The 22,176-nt window shown below is 36.9% G+C and overlaps 1 protein-coding gene across 2 annotated transcripts in view; it reads left to right on the plus strand.

The window, feature by feature from the left end:
• Positions 1 to 22,176, plus strand: part of lamc3 (laminin subunit gamma 3) — a 151,830-nt gene that overhangs the window by 53,072 nt on the left and 76,582 nt on the right. For both annotated transcript variants that reach the window (XM_011481525.3, XM_011481527.3), the window contains exons 5-9: positions 5,749 to 5,937; positions 7,083 to 7,200; positions 14,913 to 15,011; positions 17,103 to 17,239; positions 17,608 to 17,727. In XM_011481525.3, coding sequence (XP_011479827.2) covers positions 5,749 to 5,937; positions 7,083 to 7,200; positions 14,913 to 15,011; positions 17,103 to 17,239; positions 17,608 to 17,727 — 663 coding nt within the window. The remainder of the gene's footprint in view (positions 1 to 5,748; positions 5,938 to 7,082; positions 7,201 to 14,912; positions 15,012 to 17,102; positions 17,240 to 17,607; positions 17,728 to 22,176) is intronic.

A 22,176-nucleotide genomic window follows, 5' to 3' on the forward strand; every position in this document is an offset into this window, starting at 1 on the left:
AGAATTCTTTGTCTTTAAAAAACTCACCCAGGACATCTTTAGCCAAAAACTCAAGTTAAATACCTAGGTATGTACAGGGCAGGTCAAGTTTCCAGATTCCTCGTACAGGATAATCAAGTTTAAATGAAATATGTGTACAAACAAACAAGTAAACAAAATTAGATTAGTTTATTTTTATTTTATTATACTATATACTATATTTCCCATTGTGTATATTCCCACAATGGGAAATTTGTTCAACGCATTTGACCCATCACCTGGGGGAGCGGTAAGCTGCAGCCAAACCTCGCTCAGGAGGCAGTAGCGTTAAGGGACTTGCCCAAGGGCCCTCACTGGGTGATTTTAATTGCTCGCCACTGATATTGTTCATTCACCTCCGGGAATCAAATCCTGCATGGTAGTTTTTTTATTTTTTTTTTAACTTGTCCTGTCCAACAGCTAGGCAGACAGAGGGTACAGGTAGTCTTTCACCTTACCAACTGAGCCAACCAGCCGCCCAATAAGGTTCAGCCCACTGTTGTTGGAATATCATTAGAACACCAATGTGGTCTTTGCTAAATTCAATGTGTTTCCACAGATTGGACTGTGATGATGGTTTGACATTTTTTGCTGCCATCATGTGTGTGTTGTCTACAATTCTGTGATGCACTTGGCTGTTTTTGCGTTTTAGTAAAATAATCCTTCCGTTGCTTCAATCCAAATGGTCAATGTAATTGGTTTTACTTTATTTTAAAACAATTTTATCAAGGTATAGATGTATTCAAATAAGAACTTGCCTCAGTCAGATTGATCTGGTCGAATCATTGAAATGGAAATCAATTTACTGTTAGTTGTAAGTCAATTAAGTGTTACCCTTAGTGTTATTTCATTATTCAAATGTTGTCTTCGCATTATGCATTGGGTTCTTTATGGGTGGAGTTCGCACGTTCTCTTCATGCGTAAGTGGGTTTTCTCCGGGAACTCCGGATACCTAAAAAATGTTTTGTATGTTGATTGATTGTACTGACCTAGGTATGTTGACCTGCTCACGGTGAACCTCAACTTCACAACCCCAACTTCACCCAACAATAGAGTGTTAGGCCCCAGCAACCTTATGACCCCAAAAGGGATTCAGTTGGTTTGGAAAATTGATAGTACAGGTCAATATGAACAGCCATGGCACAAAGGTAGAGCGGTCGACCTCTGTTTGTGATATTGCTGGTTCAGTTCCCACTCTGCGTGGGCTTCAGCAAAACACTAAACCCCTTGCTTCATATAGTTATAGGTCAGTACCAGTGTTTGGCAGCGGAGCCGCCATCAGTGTGTGAATGTGAGTGTAAATGGATGAAAGGGACTGTGACTGCAAAGCACTTTGGGCCTTGGATAGTATAGCGCTTTACAAGTATACGCCATTTACCATTTTATACATTGGGGATCTGGGAACTGGACTAATTTATTCAAAGTTTTCCCTTAATTTCTGTTATTAAACCGCTTTGATTACAATATTTAAACCAAACCTCCTTGGAGATAAAGGAAGCGGGTTGCCCTGCGGACCTGCCATACATTAGTTTCACACGAGATAGCTTTTGACAGAACTTATAAGATATACTAAGTATAACATAGGTTACTCATATTTAATTAACTGATTTAGCCTGTGATGAGTTTTCCCTTGAATAAAAGTAGACAACTCAAATTACTGCAGATTTCATGGGAGTCTACATGGAGCTGCAGTGATGATGAAAAAGCGAAAGAGGCTTGAGATCCTTTTGACAGTGCTGCCGCCTGGCTGTCAGCTTGTCTGACCAGCACTGGCAACAGCGCCACTAGCCTGCATTATCAAGACGGAGTGGAAGGGAGGTGACAAGTAGGAGCTGACTGGTGGAATCTGTGCTCTACCTGCCCACTACTGTCAATCAGAACTAAATCATGCAGCAACTTTCTGTGTTGGAGGAGGACAGATTTGTCAGATTCAGTTGCAGCATAACCAGTAAGAGCAGAAGGGAGCAGCATATTGTTTTTAAGAGTCTACTTTTAGCTGTGTAAAGGTCTGGGTTGACCCTTATTATTTTTATCGTAACTGCTTCTTCAGGGAAATATTTGTCAAGTTAGGTTATATTTGTACTCTGACAGTCCCAGCTTCGTTAACAAATTTTTGTTCCATTCTAACCTAAAGTTCACCTCAGTGACTCTAGTTCTCTCAAAAAAAATCTCAAAGTAGGCAGATTTAAATAGTAATGTTATATTATCAAATATTTTTGCTACACTTATTAGTTAAAGAAAAAACACTGTTTTAGAGTTCATCAAGTGATCTTAATTTTTTGGGCTTCCAATTATTTTTTTGCACCTCAAGTTTGCAGAAACTATAAGTTACACATGCGCTTAAACTGGATTTCAAATGCTAAAAGAGAGCTGTTAACTCCAGTTTAAACAAAAAAGTTAAATTCTGACTATTATAATTGCCATTTCTTGTGTCAAATAAATTGGTATGGCCTTTCATTTATCAAGGACAGATAATAGAAAGATCCAGTAACATGAATCTGTGTATTTAAATTTAGTTTTCTATTCATTGAAAACAAGCTAACTTTCCGTAAATTTTTTAAAAATAAATAGTAAGTAATGTCCTTTAAAAATAATTATTCACGTGATTAGTCCTTCATAAACACGGATGTTAGCGATACTTGGATTTACAGCAGATACCTTCACATTTCTGTATGTGTGTCTCATTACATTGGATGAGGATGTTTAGAGCGGAAAGCGGCTACTTCCGTGTCTCTGTGACCCACATTCGTTCAAGAGGGGAAAAATAAAAACAAGAATGATCTATTTATTATTATCTCGATGAAAATAAGAAAAATATCATAATATTTAGGATGGCCAAGCTTCCTGCTTCCCCATACTGTAGTGATTCTCCGGACATAGCTCGCTCGAGCTACGAGCTCCGGCCTGCCGTGGAGCTCTTTTGCTTGTCATGCCGGCATTCGGACAGCTGGTTGGCCGGTAGACGGACAGCCAGCTGCGGTATGGGCGATTGTAGTTTAGGGTTGAATAGTAATAATAATATTCAGGACTTGTCTTTTAATAACATACTTGTTAGCAGTCACTTAACACCTGAAGGCTACATGCTACGTATCCCATCATGCATCACACATATCCCATAATGCAGTGGTCCCCAACCACCGGGCCGCGGCCCGGTACCGGTCCGCGGGACACTTGGCACTGGGCCGCGGAACGGTACCCGGCCGCGGGAAATTTTAGCACCGGGACGCACAGAAAGAAAAAATAATTTCCATTTTGTTGTTTTTTTCGAAAAAAACGTTTTATTTTGAAAAGTGACCGGATTCTCTCTGTTACATCCGTCACACTTAACGCACGTCAAAGTCGCGACACTAAACATCACGTGATACACACCTTGCGTTGCACCTCAACACCCCCCACCCCCCACCCCCCCACCGGTCCGCGGTAAACGTGCCTTGCGTTGTACCGGTCCGCGGTACAATGCAATCAACATGTCCCCAATCAACATGTCCCTGTAACTGTGGAGCATTCAAAGACAACAGGATAAATGTATATCAGAATGTTATTCCGTTCCCAAGCATTAATTATTCCGTGGGAATGAAATATTATTTTGTGGGAACGCTTTATTTATTTATTTTACCCATGTCAGATAGCGGGCTCCGTACAAAATAATAATATATGTGAAATAACATTTCAATTATTTTTTCTTGCTTTTGTCCCCAGATTATAAAAGGGAAAATATGTTGTGAGAGTCTGCATATATAGATCATTTTAAGGTTTAAACAAGCTTTATAACTATTTTTTTTTATTTTTTTTATTTATGTAACTGTAATGACCATTTTTTTATGACAACAAACAACATTTTTTATTTATTTTTTCATGACACCTCCTAAATTGACTGGATGCCAGGATAAAGTGACGTGCAGTAACGTTTTAAATTACGAATTCATTCCTATAAACATTTTCAAATTTGGGGGCACAAACTACCTCAAATAATAAGAAAAAAAATATTGATGCAGATTTGTCCTAATTACTTTTCCGTTTGCAGAAGACTAAACTTCTAATGATACTTAAAGATGTGTGTACACTAATCCCACAAACATCTTGTTAATGTGAGTTCCTGACAGTAAACAAGCCAGAAATGGAAAAGTGAATGATTCTTTCAGTAATGAGATAGAGACTTCATATCAACCATTTTTATTTCATAGTGGTCATTATTCAGGAATAACAGAGTGTGACAATGTGTGACCGAAGCCTTGTACCTGTTATGCATTGTTTAAAAAAGTCTAAATAAAAGTAACCAGCTGTGGTAATTGCAAACAAACCCCAGATGTTTTTTTGAAATGTAATAATAATAGATATATATTACAAACTAATAATATCGCATGATTTATATGTTTAAAATATCAAAATATGAAGAAGATAAGAGCAAAATGTGTTTATTACTGGAATTTATTGATATAATTAATGTTAGAATGTCTTTTTTATTTCTTTTGTGGAACACTGAAAATATCGGTTTGGATTTTTGCACTCAAAAAGGCGCTCAAAAGAGGTTTTTCATAATTTGAGCAAAAAAGGAATCTTTGGCTTACGTTTTTTAATGAATGCGTAATGGAGTCAGCTCATTCTGCATTTAAGTGAAGCCATCAGTCTATAACGAACAGAAATATAGATAAATAGACATCTATAGAATGTATTTTTGCTGCTTTTATACTGAAGGTTATACCGAAAGCTTCAGTTAACTGCTTGCTTTTATAATAGTTTTGATTTATCATCATTTAACAAATGCAGAAAAAGCTTTTCAGAAAGTGGAGTCTGAAAGGAGACTGCAGTTTGAAATAGTGGAGCACAAGGTTGAGCTGCACTAAGTTTTACATACATTCCCATTTATCACCATATAGGAATTTTGATAGAGCTTGTCAAGTTGAATGATGCGCCTTCACGGTTACAGTTTGTTAAGACAGAATGGGAATTAGGGGCCAAGTTTTTATGACACTGCGATGCCTTCGAGCTGAAAACAGCGTTAAGAAATAATGCAATTTGGCATGTGTGTCTTCCAGAAGTAAACTGGGCAGTATCACTCAACATCTCCAATAAGTGGCTGTGGAACAAAGGAGAAAAAACAATAACTTAGGCAGAAGATCTTTTCTTTGAATATGCAGTGAAACTCCTGTGAAAACTGCTTAACATTTGAGTCAAACCCCAAAATATCAAAATTTATTGCCAAATACATATTGGATGAAAATGTATCCATTTAAATCACGTTTAGTTAATTCTTACCGAGTTAGTTTTAAAAGTAACTACGGTTGGAACTGCTGGTTAAGAAGGATGAGCAACTGTTTGGTTATTTTCAGCACAACAGAAAACCTGATCATAATGAAATTGGCTAAATAAGTTACCCCTCGGGGTAAATGACAAACCAAGAAGGGATTTGAAGGAAGGTTATGACGCTATGATGGTGTTTTATCAGCCGAGTAATTTGCTCTTGTATAAACACGAATTACTGTTATCTAAGTACCCCTTGACAGCCAATTGGCTCCTCATTAGGCCTGTGTGAAATGAGATTAGCAGCGAGCCTCTAAATTATGATCCAATCCCAGAACACATAATCTCTCATGCCTAGATCTTTCCATTTCTTCCCTTCATCTATTTTTGTCGAGTTTCTTTTTACCTCATGTCCTTTTGCGCTTTTTGGCTTTTTCTTCTTTTTTTTTTTGCATCTTTTCTCACTGGGTTGTTTCTGATGTTTTTCAGAGTGCAACTGCAACGGGAGATCAGATCAGTGCATCTTTGACATGGAGCAATACAGGAGCACTGGCAGTGGGGGACGCTGTGTGGACTGCAGAGACAACACAGATGGGGCCCACTGTGAGCACTGCAAAGCAAACCACTACAGGGTTGCACCAGAAGACCCATGCCTGGCCTGCAACTGCAACATCAACGGTAAACTGCAAATACTGTACGATTTATCGCAAGATCTTGCAATACATTTTTACATTTCTTTGTTGAAAAAATTAGAAAATTAGAGAAATTTCTTTTTACTTGCTTATCAGTCAGTTGATGAGCTATATAGCTTTTGTTTATTTATTTTTTAAAAACCCCATCTTAGAAAGCTGACATTTCCTTTTATGCTGATGACATACAACTGTACAGCTCATTTAATTATTCTTAGTTACCCAAACTGTTCTGTTTAACTGTTTGACCTGCAACAATCACTGGTTAGAGTCCAATTTTATGAATTCAGATAAGACAGAAACATTAATCATTGCTCCTGAAAATGGGATCTCTCTGATCAGATATCACATGGAGAACAATTTATGATCACACCTGGATTACTGTTAAACTGTATAGTCTCTTTACATGTTTAAGTCTAAATAAACTTTACCACCCCAGGCTGTTCAGAACTGCACATCTGTTGACCCACACCAGCAAAAAAGCACAAATCACTCCAGTTTCAGCAGCACTCCACAGGCTCCCAATTCACTTTGGAATTCATTAAAAAATTTAACTAGAGTTAAATTTTAACTTTACTTTTAGAATTCTACATGGTCCGACTCCCCATTATCTCTGAGTTTCTTTGATTCCACAAATCTCATACATTGGAATTTACACAGTAATGACTCCCAATCTCCGGAACGCTCCACTGACTAAACTGAGGCTTTTAAAAAACACCTGATGACCTTTTTATTTTAGCAGACATTTGGCTAAATGTGCGTCTGATGTTGGTGAAATTTTGCAATTTTGTGTTTAATACACTTCATTTTTCATTTGATCCTATTTTTTGTAGTTTTTGGCCCCGTTGTGTTGCACTTTGTGCATTAAAATGTGCTCCATAACTGCAGTGAAATCGGCTACAGTCTTGCTCCAAACTTTTCTTTGTAATTTGCAAAAAGAATTTCAATACCCCTATTTTCAGTTACTCCCACTTCAACACATTATTAATGACTTATTGATCCATCACATGTAATCACCAATAGACTATTGCTTTTTGGGCCAGTTGAAAGTGCTCTTCTTTTCATTTGTAACCCTCCTGTTTTTTTTTTTTTTTATTCTTTTCTTTTGTGCATGCACGATCCATATCCTCTTAGGCTCAGTGAGTCTACAGTGCAATGCAGAGGGAAGGTGTGTCTGCCGTCCTGGTGTGACGGGGGCCAAGTGTAACATGTGTCAGGATGGATTCCACTCTCTTGGCCCCAGTGGCTGCAGGTGAGCAGTGCGGTCATAAACACTAAGGGTTTCTTAAAGTGAGGGCTACCTCTCCATTGGCTTCAGCCCATCTAACCCAAACACTTCTTTTTCTTTGAAAAGGTTAAACTGTGTGATTTTTCTGGTGCTCAAAAATGGCAGAAAACAAGTTACTTATATCAAATAGAAAATAAATGAGTTTGCAGGATTTGTTTTTGACCTTCCAACTTTCATTGGAAATTGCAGGTTTTTGTACATTATATAACCTAAAAATGTCAGTGATAAAACACAACTTGAATCAATGAATTGGCAATATAACAATATGTGTTCTGTGTTTTAAGATAGATTTACTGATTTGAAACAGAAAATCTAGGTTCTTGTTAGAATTGTACCCTTTGGTGCCTTTTTAGTCCTGTTTTTGTGGTTTTTGTAATGTTTTATGTCTTCGCCCTGTTGATAATCACTCACAACTGTCTTCATTTTGGTTAATTACCCTCAGTGTAATTAAGTGTCTGGTTGTCGGTTCATCCTTGTCAGGTCATCATAAATTTTAATTTAAGTATTTATGGTTTTTGTCACACTTTGACTTTATAAAGCTTTTAGTTCCTGCCACTGAAGCCTGGTCTCCTGCATTGTGGAACCTTCACCACCGGTTCATGGCAGAATGGCCTCACCAACCACAACCCAGAAGGAGATTTTTTGCTGAAGTGGCAGTTCTCGCCACTGCAGTCCACGCCATGTCATACACAATGCCAGAAAAAAGTTTTCCTGCAGCCCTGTTCAAGTCACAGCATGCCCCATCAAGCCAGCCCGTTCATACAAGGCGTTGCCTGGTCACTCCTCTTCATGTGTCCTGTACCTGATGATGTTTGTCCAATTTACCCACATATTCTCATTCCCTGTACCTGAGAAGGGTCGCTTGGACTTCTCCTAACATTCTGTTTCTGAGGAAGGAGTCTTCATGATACCCCTCACCTCTGAGCAGCTCCAGGACCTGTTCAATTTTCTGGTTTGATTTTGTTCTGATCCTCCCACAAGTTCACTGTCTCCAAATATTGTTTTAGAGACAGTGGTCCCCAACCTCTGGGCCATGGACCAGTACGTGTGACAGTTGGTACCGGGCCGCAGAGAAAAACACAACCTATGTTTTTCCTTTTTTTTTTTTTTTATGATCGGATTCTGAAGGAACTTTTATTTTGAAAAATACTGGATTCTCTCCACCACATTCGACTCATTTTTGACACATGTGATCAAGTTGTTTGGTCACATGTAGAAAATCCATCCGCTACTTTCTTAAAGCTGCTGCTCCGACCGCTAAAGTAAAAGTTACCAAGCTAACAAAGTAAACATGAAACAAAATTATTTGGCCAATGAGGAAACAGAAAAATAACCTTTGACCTCATTTAACGCCAAATATCAAGACTTTACTTTAAATATGAATTTATTGCTACAGTTGTTAAATTTTTAAAACACCCTCTTATTTTTTTATTTATCCTTTGCACCTTAAAAGTTGAACGAGGCTAAGGTCAGCTAGATATTTTACAGAGGATGAAAATAAACTTTACCCTCAAAAGTTAAGGGAACCTGGAGGCTAAAAAAGCCTCGTACCGGCCGGTCTGTGAAAATATTGTCTAACATTGGACTGGTCTGTGGCCTAAAAAGATTGGGGACCACTGCATCAGGGCATCCGAGATCTGCCCTTTTGTGGAGAGGCAAAGTGTGGATTGTACCCTTTGGTTTATTTTCAGTCTTGGCCTTTCTTCCTCCTGCCAGTCTCACTGGGTTCTCTTTCATCCTTGTTTTGTTTTTATTTCTCCCTTTGCTTCATGAATGCAAGCTTTCATGGTTTTAACATGCTTTGAGTTTATTAAAGTTTATACTTCTTGGCATCAGACCCAGTCTTCTATACATTTTGGGTCCTACACTACTAGTTTCTTAGTTACATTTTAAAAAGATAAGCTTAACAAATAACTTTTCCTTTTCTATAATAAGAAAACCACACTAACAAAATGAAACAACCGTTTAGTAAAGCAGCATGACTTAAAACTCTCTGTGGCACCACTGCAAACTCTGCATCTTATTAGCAACTACATCTGTGCCAAACACCGTGTCACACTGCTAAAAAGACAAGTCGACTTGTTATTCTATGTGTAAAAATGACAATTGGAAACAATCATATTGAAAGGAACTTCTTTTGTTATTGGAAATTTAGCTGTTACTCAGTTTTGTCAAAAAGATAATTTAGCTGCTGCTCTTTCCAGCCAGCAAATTCATTCAATCATTTGATAACTGTTTTTAATTTCATACAAGACTTAAAATTCAGTGAGACTTCATGCTAAAGAACCTTCCCCTACAAAATGGAGTTATTTTCTTTATCTACTCAGTTTCTTTTCTTTTGCAATCACTGTTTACATATGACCCTGAGACAGACTGGCGACCAGTCCAGGGTATCCCTTGCCTACGCCCAAGTGACCGGGATAGGCTCCGGCAACCCCGTGACCCCGAAAGGGAATAAACGGTTAAGAAGATGAATGAATGTTTACATATGAGTAGATCACTGTTATGCTGATGCAAGGCTCATTTAAGGAAAAACAGTAGTTTAAATGACCAAATTGAATTATTTTTCTTAGCTTTTAACTCAGAAAAATGATAAACAAACATTGTTTGCATTGCATAACAGCTTTATGTTATCGAATTACTCATAATTTTTGAATTTTTTACATTTAAATTATTATGTTTCATATCTCAAATAATAAAATGATATATTGGTTTTAATTAATACTATTGATTAGAACCAATGTAACTTAGCTAAGTAAATATTGCTTTCCCATGAGCTTGCTTTCCCTAAATTAACCTCAATTTCACAGGCACATACTTGATCCCAGTGTGCTTAAACTTGAATGTAAACAACAAAAAACTGCTTGTTGGGTCAAGTTATGGCCCCAAACGCTCACTGAACATAGACTAAAAACAGAGTAAGAGGTAAAAAATATGGTTAGTAGATGTAAAAATGAAAAAAATATATAAACAGGCCTATGCAACTGCACTTTTCAAGGGTGCTCTGAAGACAATTAACAACTATTTTGTGTTGCTTTTTTCATGAAATCCGCCATAGCTTCTGCTCTAAGGAAGCAAAGTATTCAAGAAAAACAAAAACAAACTCCTAACCCAAACAATGTGGCAATGGGGAGATATGGCATGAAAATAATGTGGCACAGCAACTAAAATCACCCGGAAAACTCTACTTAATATCATTTAAAGCCCTTTTAACACCAGCGTTTCAAGGCCATGTCACACAGCCACTACGTAAAATTTGCACATTTTCCTTGTATGAAATTTTGGTCTTTTGTGATACATGTGTGATATACTTAATTCATAGGTTTTTCTTACGTTCGTAATGCTTCGATGTGCGCAGATCTCCAGCGAGGGTTTCTGCCATCGGGTCTTTACGTGACTTCAGTTTTGAGTTAAAAATAAAATTATGCAGTGTATGCATGTTTAATGTGGTGCATATTTAATTAATACATAAATCTTATTAAACTGTGCGTGATTTTTGCAAGATGCAGACGCAAACTTGTGGCTTTCTGCGGATCTCTGCATATGTCTAACAAACTTTTCACGCATTTACCACAATGTATAACTTTTATAACACGTACATGGCACACATATCACTTTAAGATTACGTAATTGAGGCATGAAAAACTAATTAATCGCATATGAAGAGCGCAATAACCCAGCAGGGTTCATGTTCTACGTTGATTTATGTGTTCTTTGCGTCATGTAAAGAACCACAACTTTTCTTACTTTTTTCCATGTTTATTCACGTATGACCAATTTTTATCAGCGCAATACGTGCAAAATGTGCATAGTGGCTGTGTGACATAGCATTTAGCTCCAGTGTGGACACAATAACCACAATTACCGTTATTTATGTCCTGTCACAAGTGACAGCTCTGGAAATGAAAGGTTAACAAGAGTGCTGATTAGATATCAACCCCCCGCCCAAAAATAATGTTTAATTAGGCTTAGAATTGTAATTAATAATATTTACAACTTCAAATACTAAGTCATTTTTCACTTAAATGAACACTTTAATTGGCCACTCTAGATATGTTGCTTTAATTTTCAGTGAGACGAAAAAACAAGTGCAAATGTTTTAAATGTTTTAATGTACAGCACACAAAAAGTATCTCATTTGTAATAGCAGATATGCACACAATGCATTCCTGTCCATCTGCATTAATTAGTTGGTCACAGCCGGTACTGACCAACAGGGCGACAGATTTGGTGTTTGAACTCTTAGAATCCATCACGGGACCGTGCAGCCATCTCCATCTGTTGCCATGGCACCAAGATCCAGCATAACTGCCTTTTAGAAACTTCACAAAAGAGTTTTAGCTGCAGCTAACCCCTAGGAGAAACTTGGCCTCAATTATCCGCTTTCCTCCATGAGTGGAAATTATTCTGTGTTGGTAGAAATTTTTTAGTTTTAATTACAGTACCTCTCAATATGCCTTTATTTTCATGACTAATTATTGATTGGCAAGGGTTCACCTTATCTTGATTTGATATTTAACACCGACTCGTGTAATTTCTTTTGACGATGAAGCAAAGAAAGAGATCTGCCAATTATCTGATTTATTTCTGATTACAAATGCATTCTGGGGGTACTTTGAACATGCACTCAAGTAATGCATTCATTGAAAAAAAATGTCTCCATATTTGTTCTCAGCTCTGATATTGATCATTGCAGAATGCCACAAGAGTGAGGGCTAAATTGATTTTGAGATAGGCCGACTTGCATTCATTTCTCAGATATGAGACAGATTTAGACCTTGAACAATCACACCAGTTTAAATTTGTTTCTGCTTTGTTGCAATTTAAAGATGCACTGACTCGCCTCATGCATTTTAAAGATAAAAGGTGCATTTCAGCTTTGTGAGACCTTGGAGCTTTAATACTAAGTAAGTGTGAATGTGAGCCTGCATGTAGATGTTCATAAAGGTGCATATGTGGAATTATGTTTTATTTATGTTCCTTAGTCTATCCTTACTGACCCGCTGAAGCTGCCGGGGGAATCTCAAGTTCTAATCGTGTTGAAGAGCATTTCAATGATTGTTTGATGCCCCTATTATTTCTGCTACTTAACTTTGAATGGGCTCCCAACAGCTAGTGGACTGACTGTTAAATAGAATTGTGGCTGTTTCATTTGAAAGGCCAGAAAATAGAATAATGGTGATAAACTCAAACAAAATTACCAATTTATTTCATTTGCAAGCCTTTTTTAAGAGATTTCTATAATCCATCTGCAATTCATTTTTCATCAAAGGTAAAAAAAAATCCCTGGGATCACTAATTGCATATATAAATATATAATTTGTGAATATGTGACCATTTATGATAAAGGACAGTTTACAGGTGCTCTTCTTAAGTGGACAGTCTGAGGCCAAATTGGCTCTTTTTAACCAGTACTTCATATTTTGCCTTATCTTTCAAATTTTTCGTGCAAATCTTTGCAAACCAAAGACTTAAATTAATGGAAAAAGATTTACTCATAGAAAAAAAACGTGCTCAACGTCGTCCACGCACACACGCTTTCCATTTTTCAACTATCAAACACAAGCTGCGGATGTGAGGTGAGAATTACTCAGACCAATGGAGCAGAAACAGGGAGAGGCGGATTGCCTTGGGATAATTGAATTATTTGTAATAACACCTCATTAAAAATAGATTCTGTCTTATAGTCTTAAACAAAGGTGATCAATCAGGTAACAGGATCAAACATGTTTTTACATTTTTCAAGTATCTTCTGACCCACTTACATACTCACTTCCCTTAAGCAAGGCTGTCTGTGCGCTTGGTCAAACACTTTGCTGCTTTTGTTTGTAATTTGTAAACAAATCGTTTGAATGACTTTGACATTATGATGAAAAAAAAGATCGTCTACAATTTAAAAAAAAAAAAATCCTTATAAATATGATTGTTGTTGTTTAGTAGAGGTGCTCAAAAGTCATTTTTGCAAATCGGAGAAAGTCTGAGGCCACGTCAATGACCAACTTTGGTGTGAGCTGGTGTGTTCATGAAACTAGGAGTGTGATTTTGCAAAGATTTCACATGTAAGCTTGATTCATTTGACTTGTTGTGAGTCATAATGTAAACAAGACTTCAAACCACATTGTGCTCAAAAAGGTGGAACAAATGCATCCACTCGGCATACATGTGAAGCTTTATGAGACAGACAGCTACTTTTTTTATGCAAATGTCACATCCTGGTGCTGTAAAACGCTTCCTTTTCTCACTTGTTTGCATATAATAACTCAATTTAGAGGGCATTTCAACTATCAGCTAAGATGTGTAAAACGAAGCCAGGGGGAATGTTTAGTCTTTTAAACTCATTCAACCCCTTAATGTTGGACTTTATTTCCAATTCTAAAAAAAAATATGATTTAATGTCTTTTTATGTTCACCTAATTAATGCTTAATGTGGTGAAGTCCTGGATTTAACGGTACGTCTCAAATTAGTAACATATGACATTAAGGGGTTAAAGTTGAGTGGAAAGTACTGGATTGATCCTTTAACACCAATGGTGTCGCCAATGACACCTTATTATCACATGCTCTTTGACATACTGTAACTCTGGCATTTTACGCAATCGGAAGCGGAGAAAAGCGGCTTTTCTTATAGACTTCACTCAATTAATCAACACTTTACGTTAGTAATGTGATTCTCCTCGACAGAATCTGCTGAAATCATGTTAATTTTGAAAACGGTTAAAGAGCAATGGCAGTCCAAAGAATATTAACACTACAGCTAAATCTCTGGTGTTAAAGGGTTAAGGCAGCAAAGGTAAGGCAACCTAGAGCATATTACCATAAGCACATTTCTCTCCCAAAGTCTGTTTCATTGACTGGTGTGAGCACCTTCATTCATTCATCCTTTTTTATTCATTCATTCATTCAGCTTGGTTGGTAAGTCTGCTACGGTATGTGACCTGTTGTAAAAATGTCCCAGACTATGGTGCATGATCCAGCTAATGCCACAGCCCATTTTGTGATCATAGTTGCACATAAATAAATAAAAAAATAAATGAATAAAAAAGAATAAAGGACAGACCATTGATGTGACCATGTTTTGTTTCCATAAAACACACTGCTTGCTTTTTTGCTTTAACTGAAGTCATATTTTATAACATAAGTGCACACAAGGTAATTTTTTTTCCAGTTAACAAATGATAAATTATCTTTTAAAAATACATGGTTTATTAAAGCATATTAATATATGGTAAAGTCTTTATTAGCAAGTAGTAAATCACAACACTTACTGTCCCCCCTTATGCAAGTATAAAATGCAAGAAGTTTATTCAAAGTCACACATTTAAATTCACAATACAATAACAGAATAACATTTTCTAATAACGACTAAGAGCTCATATTTAAATAAACACTGAAGTCTCTTTTGTCCTTTTCAGGTGAGTCGCAACACTTCTTAAATGTGTTAAATACTAATAATTATTATGTTCATTTTAGAACTGAAAAACACAAAAACAAAACAATTGATTTATTACTTGTCACCCTGCACCCTCTACATTCTTTTTGGAACATGCTGTTCAGATAAGCTCTTTTGTTTACACACATATTAGTTATATTTCTTTGTTCTTAACTTAACTTAAAGTAGTGTGTTTTCCTTAAATTTTTCTGGCTTCTTGAGTGGAAACAGCATTTTCTGCCTGCAGGCCATGTGAGTGCCACCACAGCGGGAGTGTTGGCGAGTGCTCTCCACTGGACGGGCAATGTTTCTGTAAGCGAAATGTGGAGGGACACCGCTGTGGCCGGTGAGTTTCTAGTCTTTTATGTTATGTCACATGCATGCTCAGGCAACCCGTGTGTATTTCTGTGTGTTCCCATGTGTGTTTCCCAGATTTATAAATGAAAGGGTTTAACAACTGTATCAAATATATTTTTGTGCAAGCTTGGCAGTACGGCGGCTGACCATAAATACGTGGTTCATATGCTGCGCACTTTGTTTGTGTGAGAGTGCATGTGTCTTTGAGAAGGATTTAAGGCCCAGAAACTCCAGACCTAGTTGCAGGGTGAAGCTGCTGTAGTAGCCATGCACTGCCACAGTTGTAAGGTGGACGGTCTGCAGCTCCCCACTGAGTTATAGACAGACATAATGCTTAATTTTATTTTATTTTTTGGCTATTTTGCAAAGCTGCTGGGGCTGATTCACAAATATTTTTTCATACTGTTGGAGAACTGACAGGAAGCCTTCAAGGTGGAGGAGTCTAAAAGCACAGCCCCCAAAAAGATCTGCTCTATCTTAAAATTAAAGGTCACACGCAGCATCTGGACCCTAGATGAACAAAGATGGGTCTTGGTGTTTTGTCTGTAGAGGACTTAAAAGTGCTGCAGCATAATTTTTACAAGAAAGAAAACAAAAGTGAGACAACATTGCTCCTATTTCACTATCCTCCCACTGGCTACCAAAAAAGATTGCTCACCAATTTTCTGATAGGGTCTTAAAACGAAGAGGACAAAAACACAACGCTAAAATCAGCTTCCACCTAACGTCTACCACAAAGGATGTCAATAAAGTCGCACTCCGGTCATTTCTTGAATTCAGAGCGTTCCTACTGTTCTTTTATTCATGATTATGTGGTTTTTAGTCAAAATCAAAAGACCTGTGTCGTTTTCTAGGGCATAGTTTCTGCAGAGCAGCAGTGCATTAGAAATTCCCAATTCACTGAGTTGCCACGGAGCAACCCTGCTTCCCTTCCTTTCAGTTTTCTGTTTACGGGCTCTCCTGCTAGCTTACACCCCTTTACAACCCCAACATTGGTCTGAGCAAAATTGGAGCTATCCAGCCGTACAGTTTGGAGCCAGATACCAGTTCACACGAAGAAACGTACCCGGATCTGTTTGTGTACATGTGGATCCATCAGAATGGAGCAGGAAGCGTGTGGCCCACCCAGAAAGATTTTTAAAGACAATCTTTTTCAAACTGCATTTGTTTTCATCTGAGTCAGATGATTTGAATGAAGAAAAATCAGAAATGCAATTTTAAGCTTAATTTTCTTTATATATGTCCTTCATCATGGGATTAATGGCAAAAGAACATGTTAAAAACAACAAACTCTCAATATTCAGTCTTTAACTCATGTTTATCATTGCAGTTTAACGCTGTAAAACAAATGTAATAAACACTATACCTATGACAAATTGTTGTTTCAAAAATTCACTTTCAAAATAATTTTACATAGCTACTGGTTGTTATTCATTATTGTGCAGTAGATAGATGGCAATATGTAAACCTGCTCCCCTTTCCCGTCAGATTCTGTGACATTTTATGAATGTGCAGTTTTCTATACAGCAGCCTGCGCGGCAGGTGCAGCAAAAAGGAAGAAGATCAAAAGTTTTTCTTTTTTCGCTTTTAAGGATGCCTTTTTTAAAGATGACAGTGCGCCCAACTGTTGCCTTCCCTGTCATGTTCCTGTAGTACACAGGTCAAATCCGCTACACACCTTTTGTCATTAGAAACAGACACAGCCCTAGGTCTCCCACCACTGAATAATTCAGTTCTTCCTGTTTCTTGACTCTTTTTTTTCCCTTTTTTTTTTACTGATTTCACAGCTCATTGAACAAGGTTCTCTGCTGTGTAATGTGTCTTGTGTCGTGGCTGTTTTTTGCAGTGTACCTTAGCGCTTATATGCCAGGAAATGCGTGCAGGTCAGAACAAGATGTCTTCCCAGCTGAGCTCCTTTTTTTTCTTTCTTTTTTTTTTTGCCTCATCTTCAACGTTGTGCAGAAATCATCATCTTTAGGGATTAACCTAAAGAGTACACAGCAGCAGAACGCAGGGTAAATTCTTGGGAATCGGGTTGTACAATATCTGCATATTAATAACCTTTTATTTTTACCTGCAGATGCAAGCCAGGATTTTTTAATTTGCAGCTCCAAAACCCAGCGGGCTGTCAGCCGTGTTTCTGTTTTGGCCACTCACTGGCATGCTCCTCATCCAATCACTACACTCCTGTCAACATCACTTCTGATTTCATTGAAGGTATTGTTTCAGACTCCCTAGCCATTAATGAGGTTCATTTATAATAGCGGGAGCTCTATTATACCAGAAGGCCAAAAATTGTGGTGATATTTTTTTTTTCTCTGCTTTTCATCAACTGCTTCATTTATTTTACTTTGTTCCAAATGCTTATTGTTTTGTCTTTGGTTGCTTTAGAGAAAATGTGAGACCTTGGTTGGGGTTTTTGACATTTTGATTTAGTAAAGTGTGCATGATGTATTTTTTTTGCCACACTGTGGACATATTTACCCACTGATTTCATCACTTTGTGGTTTGTCTGCAGCCTCATCTGCTGCAGACGTGGTAGTGTTGTGATCTCTATCATGCCTCTGAACCTCTTTTGATGCCAGATCAGGACCGCTGGGTGGGGGAGTTCTTTGGCGGCGAGGAGTATATCCTGCAGTGGAAGGAGGGTGAAGTCTACCTGCTGCCTCTCACAGAGGAGGACAGTGGCTTCTACAAAGCTCCTGGTGAGTAAAGTAAAAAGTAAAGTTCACAAGATTGTTTTACAAACCTTAACCTCAGAAGATGAAGGACAACCTCCCTGTCCATTTTGAAGATGTAAACAACGGGTGAAGGAGGCGACATGGTTTGTCAAATCAATAAAATCCACTTGAATGCATCAGCTTATCGCAGGAAATTTAAGACATTTTAGATGTCTATTGGAGGGTTTGCTTTATTGTTTGCCTTACTGGCTACAATTACATGTTCTCCATGTTCTAGATAAAAAGTCTTTGGGAATAGGACTCTGAATTAAATGTGTGTTGCAATAACAAGAGCTTAATACATTACATTTCAGTTTGATTATGCACAGGAGGTGTCTTCATGTTTTGCCACATAAAATAAATTACTTAGGGGGAAAAAAAAGGGTTTCAAACATATTTGTCCAGGCCTACAAAATGAATATAAGTGCATTTATATTGCATGTATTGATATTAAACCAAAACAAATGAAATCTTTGTAACCACTAAATTCATATCCAAGGGCTTTGGATGAAACTTTAGACTCCAAACTGGAAAAACAGTTAACTCTTCAATCCCTACTGATGCAAATGTACATCAAATCACACTGGCTCCAAAATTAACTTGATTTACCAGAGAAAAAATATAACTGACTTCTTTTATTTTTCATATCTGGAAATAAATTCAGGCGTCAAATGTACAAAACAGTCAACCAACAAAAGGCTTTATTCCTGTGGTGTTAGTGCTTAAAAACATGAACATTTTATTATTATTTTATTTTATAGGCATATTACATGTTTATGGTGGATTTAATTTCCTCCAATTGTAGTTGTTACAGTTAAAAAAGAAGGGTGGAGCCATTATTATTAGTTTTTGCATATTTTGTAGCTATTTCCCAAAATCCCTCCCAAGTGCTGGAAGTTTACATCAGCTGTATGAATTCATACTTTGCTAACAATGTTCAAACATGCTTAAACTAGCCAATCATTTAAGCTAGCAATTCTGATTGCTTTTATCTAGATGGAAAGTTTGTTTAAATGGAAATCGTGAATGTGGTAAAAAAAAAAAAAAAAAATGTGTGTTTTTTCTTATTTATAATGCAGTAATATGTAAGAAATCTGGAATCAGTAAATCAAAATGAATAATAAATGCATAGAACAGAGGAAATTCACAAGCAGTTTGATAAAACTCTAAATTTTTTATGAGTCATTCAGGAAAACTTTTTAGCAACTTCACTAATATTGCCACCCACACATAGACTATTGAATACAATACTTTGTACATGTCATAACTGTAGGCTTGTACAACAAACAACAAAAAGAAACCAGATATATTTGCTTCATTGCTGTGGGACAAAATTCCATCAAATGTGTGCTAAAATGCTCGTATCTTTCAATTTCCTGTCATTAGCAGTGATAGACGGGAAGAATGTTACCCAGAGTTACGCAGTTTGTGTGCAACACAGTCCAGCAGCCTGTTTGATCCTCATTTCTAGGAATACAGCAGCCAATATTGGTTAACATATTTTAATTCTGACTGTCCAGTAAGCAATCCAGAACTTATACTGAAATTCTGGTTAAATCAGCAGTTATTTTAAATAATTTTATCATTTCAGAAAAATATCAATGATATATGATCATTCATTTCATTCTGATACAGAAAAAAAAGGTCAAAGTTTGTCCAAAAAGGATCTAGCTTGCTGTTTTGTTTTTTTTTCCTTTTAACAAAATCTTCACAAAAGTTCACCGGAAATTATTTTTTGGGAAAAATGTATAAAGTTGTATTTGACAAATCACTTACTTATTTATGGAAGAGTCCTGTAAAATGTTCTTATCCACAAAATTATGTTTTTGTTGGGAAACGACTTTTGCAGTGATTTCAAATCTCCTTTTCTGCTTTTTCACTGGTTATATTAATAGTCTTCACAACTGTGTTCTCCACTAAATGTTATTGTCTTTTCAGGATAAAATGAAAAAGAGTTGAGACAAAGCTTTTTACACACAGTCAAATAGGTGAAAGCACCACAGGAAATCTTAGATTAACTAAAACAAGAAGCTGGCATGGAACAGTTGAAAATTAGGAAATAATAAACTGACAGGGGCTATGATAAAAAAAAATAAAAGCAGCAGGTGTGCTAAAGTTTAGTTGGACTAAGTGTGAATGGATAACAGGGAGCTGACTGAAGAGAAAGGAAAATTCAAAAAGTTTGATCTTAATACTGAAACTAAGAATCAACTGTAAAACATCAAGCAAACACAAAACCAAAGTGTTGAACCGAGAAAAGGCAGATGCAGCATTTCTTGATGAAGTAGAAAACAATTCACCAAGCATAAATGACCAAAAAAGAACACATTAAGATAAACATTAAGCAAAAAAAAAAAAGACAATTCAGTCAGACAACAAGTCAGACAATTTGTTGAAATGTAACCTGGAGAGTAATAAAAGACTCAAGTCATTGAAGCTGAAGACCCAATTGTTGATAAGGGAGGAGGGTTGGCATTAACAAATCAATTTTGAGTGCATTGTAAATAAAGTCTAATTTTTGTTTTAAATATGTTTTTTTTTATTGCACAGTCATTTTCAATTCATTTAGCTTCAACATGTCAATGACGATATCATCTCCAAACCTGCTTTATACCTTTTGGGGTCACATGGCTAGAAATGATCAATAAAAAGAAATAAGCAAACATCACTCGTGAAAATGTGCTAGACAGAAGGTCATTTGAATGTTCTGAGGGGAAAAAAACTGTAAATAGAAACATGCATAGCATAAGGTGTAAAAAGGGATGGGATCATACAAGGTTTTTCTTCTACCCACTCCTTTTCAAGCACATTATTTTGTTTTATCTATTTTTAACTCTTGTGTTTATTTTGATTTTGTGTTGGTGTTTAAAATAAAATTATTTAAAAAAACAAAACACAAAGGTTGCTGGGGCCTAACCTAACTATTGGGCGCAACAGCCAGTTTGGTCGGAGCTCTTACCCTGCAGTGCCATTAACGTGTTCTCATGCTTTACGAGAACAACAGCACCATTGTGGTTGAAAACCACGTCTTAAGCAGAAGAGAAAGACTTTTATTTATAGTATAAACAATTGCCATTTAGTTCCTATTATGCCTTTAGTATTTGCCCCCTCAAATTCATCTGCTGTGTAATGACCACACCCATTTTACATTTGACCAAATGCACGACTCAAAGTGCTCCTTCTAGACGCAAATGTAACTTGACAGCTGTCATTGGGACGTCACTTCATTGAAAAGCAGAAAACCATGACCTTCTCTTCCTTTTTCTCAGAGTTTTATAAAAAAACAAAACTTTGCTTGTCACTTTGGTAATAATCCATTAAATAGCACAACTTTCCAATTTTTTTTTAACAGCATTTTAAATCTAAATATTCATATTTTGGGAATACTGTAGCCTACTGTAGCCTTCTGCCTATTGGGAGCTTCACCTAACGTGAAATCAATTGATTCATGTAGTGTATAAACCAGCTTTAAAAATGTATACAATACATTAGACCTGGTATACTTTAAAAAAAATAAGTATTTGGATAAAGTATACGTTAAGTTTTTTTCCTTACCATATCAACATTAAGAAATAAATAGGTCTATGTGTCATTGAGAACGCTTGAAAATCAATGGTTCCTTTCTGTATCGGTAAAAGTCACTGTTGGTTTGCTTTTATTTATCTCAGTACTAGTTAGATACCCTCAGACTGTAGTTCTTGGTGTTTTCTTGTGACATTTTTCTTATAGTGCCTGTCAGACATTTGGAAAATTACGTTTAGTAAGTATTTCTTTTTTCAAATTGTTCTATAATCGGGACGAGAAAAAACTGAAAAAAAATCTCGTCTTAAAACTGTTCTGCTGGATAGCTCCAATATTGTTCACCATTTTTGTTGCACCTCTAATGTTGGGTTGGGAGTGTGAAGGGCAGTAAGCTAGCAAGAGAGAGTGTAAACAAAGGGATGATGGGAAGGGAGGTGCAGGGTTGCTGCGACCCAACAGAGGCAACTCAGACGTCAATTTCTAAACGATGCCCTAGAAAACAACACAGTTTGGCTAAAATAAAAACAGCATATTCATACCTAAAAGACCGCTGGAAATAATTTTCAAAGTTCTCAAAAGATGATCGGAGTGGGAATTAAAGCTCTATCGCCATTGCAGTGGTTAAAAAATATAAATCACGTTAGTTTTTGAGCTTCCATAACATCTATTGATTGTTTCTGTTGTTTCTTACTGAGATAATTCATGGTATTTTGGCAGCGGGTCCTGCGATGGCTTTTCTGATAGCACTTCTTCCAATCCCTTATCAGAGCCATTAAGATAAGGGAATAAGCTGGCCCAGCGACAGGACTGAGAGTTCATTTCTGTCAGCTGCCCCAGCAGTAAAGGTCTGACGGAATTGGATGTCTTGGCTTGGCTGGAAAGGCAACAAAGGGAAAATTGGCTGGGCCTCTT

Source organism: Oryzias latipes, chromosome 12, assembly GCF_002234675.1.
Source record: "Oryzias latipes chromosome 12, ASM223467v1".
In the NCBI taxonomy this organism is placed as follows: Eukaryota; Metazoa; Chordata; class Actinopteri; order Beloniformes; family Adrianichthyidae; genus Oryzias; species Oryzias latipes.